The 10,000-nt window shown below is 41.7% G+C and overlaps 1 protein-coding gene across 1 annotated transcript in view; it reads left to right on the forward strand.

Moving 5' to 3' along the window:
• LOC138013865 (uncharacterized) overlaps window positions 1–10,000 on the forward strand; it is a 16,204-nt gene that overhangs the window by 5,594 nt on the left and 610 nt on the right. The window contains exons 2-5 of the mRNA XM_068860910.1: window positions 1,175–1,309; window positions 1,679–1,714; window positions 2,029–8,574; window positions 9,236–10,000. The exon at window positions 9,236–10,000 is cut by the window's right edge and continues 610 nt beyond it. Coding sequence (XP_068717011.1) covers window positions 1,175–1,309; window positions 1,679–1,714; window positions 2,029–8,573 — 6,716 coding nt within the window. The 3' untranslated portion in view covers window position 8,574; window positions 9,236–10,000. The remainder of the gene's footprint in view (window positions 1–1,174; window positions 1,310–1,678; window positions 1,715–2,028; window positions 8,575–9,235) is intronic.

Genomic DNA, 10,000 nt, shown 5'->3' on the forward strand with positions numbered 1-10,000 from the left:
CTACATATGATGTGGCACATGTCACAAGCATCACAACTATAGGCCTTACAGCCTTGACATCATTAATAAATATAGAAACGAGCATTGGCCCAAAGACCTTCCTTTGTGGCACGCCATTATTTATAGACACATCTTTAGTACGGCTTTCTTCAAATACGACTTTTTACTTTCTTTGATCTGAAAAAAAAAATTAGAAGCCAGTTAATAAGGTACAGTTTGATGATAACTTGTTTCAGTTTACTATAGAGAATAGAGTGTGATACAGAATCGAATGGCTTATTAAAATCATAGGTGGAAAAACCCTGATTAAATCGGCACCATCATCTAGCCAACTAAGCCATGTATGTTGGCACCTATATATAGTTAATTAAGGCCGTACAAGAATCATGACCTTTCCTAGAAGCAAACTGATCTAAAGCAATATAATCATTACATGTACTGGACAATGCTTCGTAACATTTAACGCCAGTCAGAGAAATAGATTTTGGCTGGTTACAACGCAGGGTGCCGAGGCGTTTTATTGGATCGTACACGACAAATTGTCACCTCGTTAATTCCAAAACGTGTTTACTTTGTACAATAAAGATTGCAAAAATGAAATCCTCCTGAATTGCGAACGTCTTCTTCTTCCATATCCTTCTATATTCCCCGATCTTGTCTCTTGCACGGTTTCCGCCATATTTACTTGCATCTACCCAGACCAAAGTACTGTGGCAAGGTTACGAAAGAAGGAAGAGGAAAGGGAGGAAACCAATTTGGTCTTCCTCCATGGTGTCCAACGTCATTGACCACTCCCCATAAGGGCTTTTCAGGACCAATGAAAGCATTTAACGACACAATAGAAGAAAACAATAACAACAACTGTTAAGAATTTCAGCTTGCTGGAGCAAACCACTTGTCTATTTACAAGTGCAGCTGAGAAGTTCAACTAGGGAATAGCAGGATCAAATTCAACCAGTGTTGAGAACGGGTCTTGCACCCAGGATCTCCGCATCTCAAGGCAAGCGCTCCAACCGCTGGCCCACACTGCCTCGATATCAACAGTATATTTACCGACAAAGATATGGTTAATTATAACAAGCGAGTGCTTTCAGTTGCTAGTTTCATAACCTATCATTTTGCTTAAGATTTGGATTTATCCTCGAGTTTATTGTGTCATCTTTTCTACCTCTAGAGATTCGAAAAGATATTACCATACTTGAGGAATTAGAGGCTACTGAAGAGGAGTCCAATACGGAGGAGGAGGATATCCTCTTGGAAGAATATCCTCCGGAAGAAGAAGAGATTGACGAAGAAATGCGAGCAAACGGTAGGGTATTCGGGGGTGCAGGGGTTGCATATTGTAGATACGTATCAATATTATGAAAGTACTCTTTGATTTTGTCGGGATCTCTGATTGATTGATGTCTAATCGACTGGGGTGCGTGTCCCTTACTGTGGTGAAGTTGACAATTACCTAGACTACCCGCCAAGCGTGGGAGCCGATGCTATTCCTGTGCGATTCCTGCTTCAGAGCTTGTCGTGGATTCTCTCTTGAGTTGATAAATTATTTTGTTAAGGCTAAAGGGGAGCATCTCAGATCTGGAAAACTTTCCAGTTGTTAAAGTCTCTGAAAATCTTAGTTTTAAATGTTTGAAGAGAATGTATTCATGAACCTGTTTTTTTTTTTTACCACCAGGGAAAGATCATATATTCAAGACGATGTCTGGTGAAGGTAGGCAGTTTTATATCGTCCCACGTTTGAGGTAATAACACAATTATTGACCGTATATTGGTGGTTGACCAAGATATGGTTAATTATGACGGCCGAGTCCCTTATTAGTTTCATGACCTATCACTTTACTCAGGATTTGGATTTATCCACGAGTTTATTACTTGTCTCACCTTTGCTACCTCCGGAGGCTTGTTTGAAGAAAATGAAAACCTAAGCTAGCCTCTGGTATCCGAGGTAAGATGAAACGATAACATCTAATGTTCTAATAAGTTACTTTTCCACGATACTGATTTTCTTGTGCCAAACTTGAATAGTTGCAGGTGAAGAGGATGCACTTCCAGTGGTCGTTAATTTTTCGACATCAGACAATCCTTGTTGGACATCCCCGCCCGAGCTAAACGATTATGAAAGGCACTGTTGGTCAGCTCCGGACTCAATGACTGAATCCCTTTTTTTGGACTTCATGACGGAAATTGTGGATGCAGTCACGCTCAGACACGATGGTCATTTTTTCAGACTTTTCCAGGCTTCGCCAGAGTTAATGGATGAATTAAAAGATCTGAACCAAAAGCGAAAAACATGGTTTGGTAACGACAAAGCTTTTTCTAAAAAAGTGCGCAAGGTGTGTTCAAATTTCCGAATCAATGGACACAAAATTTTCCTTTATCCACCGAGTGAAAGTCTCCGCATAGAAAGTATTGTCATTCTGGTGAACGAAGAGATAGATCCATATGAAGAAATTCGAAAAGAGATAAGGAAAAATCTAGATGCTGATATTAAGCTTTATGAGGAATTAGAAGCTGCTGAAGAGGAATCCAACAACAAGAAGGAGGAGGATATCCTCGTGGAGGGATACCCTTCGGATGAAGAAGACATCGACGAAGAAGTGCAAGCGAATCCAGAAAAACCTTGCTATTATCCATCACAGATAGAGATGGCACATATCCTCAAGAAGCGAATCAACGCAATTATGTGGCATTATCACAAAATTGCGAGGCTAAAAGATGTCTTCAACGATGTTGACTTTGTGGTTTATACAGCTAGGTATCGAATGCTCAGCGATCAAACGGAGAAAAGGATTCGCCATCCAGATGCGGGCGTGTTGCCAAAAGAAGAGCTGAAAGTTGGTAAAGAACCGAATGCCAACAAGAGGATGTTTATGTATCTTCGCAGCGATGAAAATGACAGGTATTTTGAGCAACTTAAGCTAGCTGTCCAGCAAAAACCCAAAACCCTCTTTGTTATCATAGCCGATGAGTGCCACTGGGGAATCACCAAAGATAAGGCAGGGAAGTCATCTGCTCACAATCTGTTCATCAATGAATGGTGCAAGGACGACTCACCAAGAAATGTGGTGGTGGTTCAGATCTCTGCAACTCCTTTTAATCTCCTCACTAGCAACTCTCGCCTTCCTGAAGTCCGATGTGTAGTTCTTTGTGACAACACTACGACAAGTGAAAGCAAGTACAGAGCTGGCGATCTCTTGGTACTGGGGACACAGCCGTTCCTAGAAAACGTTAAACAAACCTCCAAAGAAGTGGAGTTACACGTTGCCCATTGGTCAGAAGTTGAGCTAAAAAACTTTGAGAGAGGAATGCGGATGAAACTTAAATCGACGTTGTACACTGGAGATGACGCAAAGCATCGCTATCTACAAGTAGCATCACAGAAGCCTATGACTGTAACAACTTCTGAACGTGACGCGACAGAATTCATTGTTGAGGGTAGACATGGTATTGTGACAATTAAGTTCTTGGAAAGTGAGAAAAGGGTCCTCTCAATAACAGAAGATTTAAAAGCCACCAATGATCCATCTAAAGCAGTCGAGTTTGAAGTCAAGCTGGATTTTGGCGTCGACGTTGTAGCATTTCGTTGTCGTAATAAACCAGATCACTATTTGGCAGTTCATGACAATGGCCTGGTCACCTTAGAAGTTGCGAAAGTTGAAAGGAAAGGGGGTGTGACTATCATTAAACCCAGAAACAATGCAGCTACGGTTTCCTTCGAGTTTTACTTGGAACAGTATGGGCCGACGGAAGTCAGTTCGGTTGGACAACAGTATGTAAGTTTAAACTACTACCTCAGCACTATGAAATGTGACACTATGGAGGAACAGAAAATAAGACAGGATTCGTTTTTTCAACGGGTCGTAGACAAGATGAAAAGAGATAAAAAGCTCAAGACCGATTCATCATCCTTCAAGATTGACGCCCTGCTGTGTGCAGAGTATTGCTATCATGTTCTTCATGCGAGCGTCTATGACACCAGCGACAAAATACGCATGGCACTAGCAAATGACGTACAGTTAACACCTGCTAAGGAATTCGACGACAAGCTCTGCGAATTTACGCGAGAGCTCGACGCAAAACTGCAGGAAAGTGAATTCATCCATCCTGAAGCATTCCAATTAGTTCAAAGAGAGATTTGCAACGACGCAAAAACGGAGTTCAAAGGGGACATTAAAGAGTTTGCAAGAATGAAGAAACAAGGAAAGGCAAACGCCATTGACAAGGGATCAAATGTCCTTTTCTCCTTTGTCCTATGCTTGATGTATCTTTCACAGCAGGATTTCCAAGATTTGATTCAAAGCATACGAGAAGCTGGAATCATTGATGAAATCAGACAAAACCTGCAGCAAAATGGCGGCCAAAACTTGGTTGAGACCTGGTATTGCAATGTCCAAGGAAATGAAACAAGTTTCTTAGTGCAGAGTTTGATCCAAAGCGGAAAGGGACGATCGGGCAAGATGAAGATCGTGCGAGCAAAGAGCATGGAGACAGCAAATCAATTTTTCCACACTTTAATATTGGCAAGGAGGATATCCTGCCTAAAAGAGCGTTTTGAAGTCATAAGAGACTATGGCGGAATCCAGATCGAGAAACAGTTGATGAAATCGGCAAGCCCTTTCTTTGTTAAGTTGCAGCCCGTTAACTGTGAGTACAAATTTGACTGCTGCTGTAAGGAACTCCACCTACAACCTGGCCGCAAGAAGTGTGTGAATTGTAAACACGTGCACAAGTCAATTACGAAGTATGAAGACCTGGAAAATCTTGCTTGCATCCTAATTTTGGTGGATAAAGGTCGTATGGGAGATACATTCCCCCACAGTTTTGATTGCCTCGATCTTCGGCTAAACTACGACAGTAGCAGGGAATTCAAAGAGGGATCTCCACTGTTTCTTTCCATTGTAATCCAAGAGCTTGGAAGAATGTGCCGCTATGCAAATGTCCGTATTAATGAATCACATGTTCAGGATATCCCCTATGTGTTGGTTGGGCGGGAACTGTACAAGAGGCTTAATGAATCTTTGAAAAAGTCACCATCTATGAGCGCGATTCAATGTACCAGACCTGACAGGTACATGATCAAAAGCCACGGCATGAGAGCATCTTCACTTCGATGGATCGACTATGTAGCGCATAAGGATAGCTATGACCACGAAAACATGCAAAAACATTCTAACAGAATCCTTCTCCAAGCTGAACCTCAGATCGGAAAAACAGGAACATATTTATGTCTTATAAAACTCTTGAGACAAGATATCCTTGAAAGCGAAGACATTCCATCCAGAAGTGTTTCGTCTTTTGATGAAGGTGCCCTGTACTACTACAAAGAGCCTGATTCTTCAGACGAGATAATGGCTAATGAATCTATGGAAAGAACAGAAGCAAAAAACTGGGAGTATCCCTACTGGAAAACAATCCAAGAGGCTCCCAGCCTCCTGGAAAAACCTGTGGCGCCGGGAAAGTACTCCTTTGGGGGTTGCTTCTATACGCATGACTGCAAGGAAAATCCTTTCATTCTAATGAAAGGTGTTGGGCTGAAACCATTCAAGTCTTCTCGCCGTTACCTCAAGACAGATTGTGAACATGGCATGCGCGCTTGGCACTGGTATCACTTCGAAAATTTCTCGGAATGTGGACGACTTCTCCAAGGTCAAGAACCATGCTTGCAAACTTTTCTGTTGGACCTGGATGGAAAGTCAATAAGTGTTCAATGCTCGATACCGGCGAGCCGCGCACCCTACAGTCATCTCCAAAAACACTTCAGTGGCATTGGTTCAGCTGAGAAAGGTCTTTCCAGGGGAAGCTGGGCACAGGAAAACGATTTTCCCACGTTGCCATATTGGATATTTCACCCTTCGCATAGAGATGATCCCCGAAAGTGTCTTCTCAATTACACCCACGTGATGAAAGAAGAGAATCGTGTGATCACTTGCGTGCAAGTTGCTGTGGTTCGCAGAAGAACGTTTCAGGCTTATAAAGCCACTTGGGGTAAAGTTCTTGCCATTTTTCAGTTACCTGATGAACTGCCCAATTGTGAAGTACGACCAGACGAAGGAGGTATTGGATATGCTAGGCTGTTCATCCAGAAAATTGCGTCTGCCTTGAAGCTGGAGTACGTTTTTGTCATTGATGATAACGTGGCCATGATGTCCGAAGCAGTATTTACTTCTTGCACGGAGACACCATCAAATGCCAAGGTTTTAAGGGATGACAATGGCATGATTAAGATGGAACGTTGTTCTTTCTTTAAGCCTTTGAGCCATCTTCAGAAAATAGCTGAAGGAAAGGAAATGCCACCTAAATTTGGAGAACATCAGGGACCATACCCTTTAGAGGGTAACTTTGCAAAACAGTTTCCACTGTACCTTTACACAGGTCCCGCTAAAATACTCGCTGAAAACCACCATGGAGCCGAAAAACACCATGAAAGCTATGGCGTGCTAGGACTTTCAAGAAGTGTTCCAAGAGTGAGAGACTCATTCGCAAAGACCCAGGTGTACGCTGTGATCCTATTGAATGTTCGGAGCACGGTGAAAAAAGAAGTTTTTTACCGTCCTTGGCCTTGCTGGGAAGACCTACGCTTCAACGATGATTGCGACAAAGCTGGTCTGTGGGTTGTTAAATGCAACCGTTACCATTTTCTAAAAGTTCAATACAAGGATTGGATCCAAAACCTCTCTTTTCCAAGTATCTTTCAATGGAGGAAAGAAAGCGTCTTGCAGGATCGCCCACCCTCAAGCCAGCTGACCGAAGACTTGGAAGAACGTATTATCTTGGAGCATCTTCGAAATCTTCTAAAAGAAGCTGGTCCTGATAAATGTTTCAAAGGCCACCTTGGGTATGATCGACGAGACGATCAAGTGGACAAACTACCTATACTAAGAATTGTTGACCAACTCGAAGCAAAGGATTATTCGGAGGAAGCGAAGACAAATGGGATTCCAGTCCTTATTACGTCCTACTGTGCGTCAAATCGAACCACAACGAGCATGATGCAGCTAAACTCAAGATTTTGTGCTACTAAAGAGAAGATTGTCTTTATCATAAGTAGGGCCGATGCGATCGAACGCTGGCCTCGCCTCACCCTGGAAAGCGTATCAACTCACAATGGAATTTGTCTTTTTTCGGAAATGAGTGACAGAAAAGCTCAATTCGCAATTTTGTCTGCCGCCGACCCAAACCGACATAGTTTACGGTGGATTCTGATTGAGGCATGCTTTAAGCAAAACGATGCTACACACGACAGCGAAACAGCAATGGACGTCGACTCAGGTGGAACACTGTTAGACAATGATGGGCCTGTTACCGATGGGGAACCAACTGGCGTCTCATCTGACCATTGGAGTACCGATTCTTCATGCATCAGTTCAGCTGTTCCTGAATCCCCATACAAGCGACAGAAAATTGACCTTGCTAACCTTGCTAACATTACAAACGTTGAGAATTACAATACAAGCAAGAAAGCATCAGCAATACAAAGCGATGTGGAAAACGTCCTAATGAGAGAATTAGATCGAGAGAGCTGTAAGGTTCCAAGAAATGAAAAGAAGGAGTTGAAGTCAACTGCACACAGAGGTCCAAGAATCAGTACCGAGATCAAAAACGGTGGCTGTATACCTGAAGACATAAGGGAGACAACGAGCAGAAAAAGAAAACTTTGGGAGGATGATACCTGCCTTGGCAGAAGGAGCTCAAGTGATTCAGCACAAATAGAAGTCGCAGTGATTCCCGACGTCGACGAACAAATCGAAAAATTGAAATTTGGGGCTAGGTCAAGCGACAGCAGCCAAACTACTTCTATCTCAGTGTACTCCTTACAAGACGCAGCAACAGAGTTGCAGAATACACCTACCCCAAGCCAACAAAACGTGCAAGGGAAAACTTACGACAGCGCCATTGACAGCACTCAAAACTACGGGATGCAATTGGTGGCGGAATACGAGGCAGGAACCAACGAAGTAACAAGAGCTATCGTTGATCTTTGGAATGAGTACACAAGAAGCAAAAAGGAAGGTGACCTCACCACAGAACAAATCGAAGCTCGTCTCAAGCAGTTCAGTATTGAGCAATTGCAGATGGAGGATATCAAGGGCTACACCGCACTCTTAAAAGCCTGCTCAATTCCGTCAATGAGTCCTCATGTGATGCAATATCTTATAGCCACACGAAAAGTAGACCTAAACTGTACTCTCCCACCTCAGTTTGACAGAAACCACAAAGCTGCTTCAGGACTGGTTCCAGGAATGTCTTCCTTGTCGGTAGCGGTTAGGAGAAGTAAGTCAAAATTCATTCCAACCTTCATGAGACGGGGGACAGAAATTAATGTACGAAATGAAGACGAAGAGGGAAACACTGCCCTGCATCACTGTGTGCTTTCGATGTCAAAGATTGCTTTCCAGAAACTTTTTTCCCTGTACAAACCCCTTGAATGGAAAGAAATGAAAAATGTTCGTGGTGAGAATCCTCTGAATTTGACAGAGAAACTACTGTGCGATTCCTCTGGAAAACTGAAGTCTCGAACCAAGGAAGCGCTTCAATATATGCTGGAGGAAATGGAAACGAAAAGTCTCTAAGGTAAATAGAACTAAGTCATTTGCAAATTATCCTTCCTTTTAAGTTAAATTAATTTACTTATTTCCAAGAAAATTGGCAGCTTTTGATGAAGCAGAAGTAGTTTAACTGAAGAATTTCCTGTAAGCTTAAAGACGACCATCGCACTGTAGGAATTGTTTAGGACATCTTACAAAATTTACATTATTTGTTTCTCCTGTCTGTCCTTGCCAAAGCGACCTTGGGTTTTGGGATGATAAAAAGACCAAATACATCTTTTTTGACAAACAGCAGCTGGCTAAAGGAGAATATAAACCAAGCTGGACTAGTCACGATTTCTTCTGGGAGGATCAAGAAAATTTAACTACAAGTGTCAATTACTGATTGTTTCTGCTATTAACATTGAATAGGCCTGAACCTTAGGCGATCGTGTATTTAATGATTCTCGTCTGAACTAAGAAAAATTACGAAATAAATCCCTTCCGTCACCAATCACTTACGCATAAAATAGTTTCAGCAAGATTTGGCATACAGTAAAAGTGTCTTACGAGTGCATTTGAAGAGAGAAATGATGAAATCAGGTTTTGAAATCTAAAGTTGGTTTAAAGCAACCTCCTTGACTTCTCTTTGTGTAGTATCGATCTGTGCGTAGTCTTAATTAAAAAGCATTGTGTTTTCTCTTTAGCACTAAACAAGACTACAGGAGGGTATGTATAATAAGATGGAAAAGGCAAAACAAGTGGAAGCAGAAATCTTATTTACAACCCCACTACTTGAATGACATAACAAAGTACAGGATGTTTGTACAAAGCGTCACCGAGGTCACACATCAGACTTTCACTCCGGCGTGAATTTTGTCTCAATTATGGCACTTAAAGAAACAAACATATGTTAATGATTTCGCTCGTATCTCCGAGGATTTATCTTTTCTAAATGAAAGTATGTTATTCTTTGCAAACATCTCATTGGGTGGATAGGCGTTTTATACATATCAGTTAAAATGAACAAGGAAATTTAAGAAAAAATAGTTGAATTTCATTGTGATACATTAATGTTGATAGTGAAACTGAAATCACGGAAAAATAAATGGAAAGAAAATCCGTGGTGCAACGTAAAATTATAGCTAACATTCGCTGAGGTTCTTAAGACTAGTGTTAGTAAGGATTTTCTGCCTCAGTGATTTGAAATTACTGATTAATAGTTTTTTTTAGGTTGCCTGAAATTCTGTTCCATAACCATAAAGGCCTATAGTTTTAGTCTTGAATGCATTGTGGTCTGCGAGAATTACCAGACGCAGCTGAAACTTTGTGAAATCAATGTTTATCTTACTTTATACATTGTTTAAAAAACGGTTTCCCTATATAACTAGACGCTCCATGAGAGTACACTGGTTTGCCTGTGGTACGTGTTACTCAAAAACAGAAGGGACTGAGTTGTGTTCCAGGCAATT

Source organism: Montipora capricornis, chromosome 8, assembly GCF_036669925.1.
Source record: "Montipora capricornis isolate CH-2021 chromosome 8, ASM3666992v2, whole genome shotgun sequence".
NCBI lineage: Eukaryota > Metazoa > Cnidaria > Anthozoa > Scleractinia > Acroporidae > Montipora > Montipora capricornis.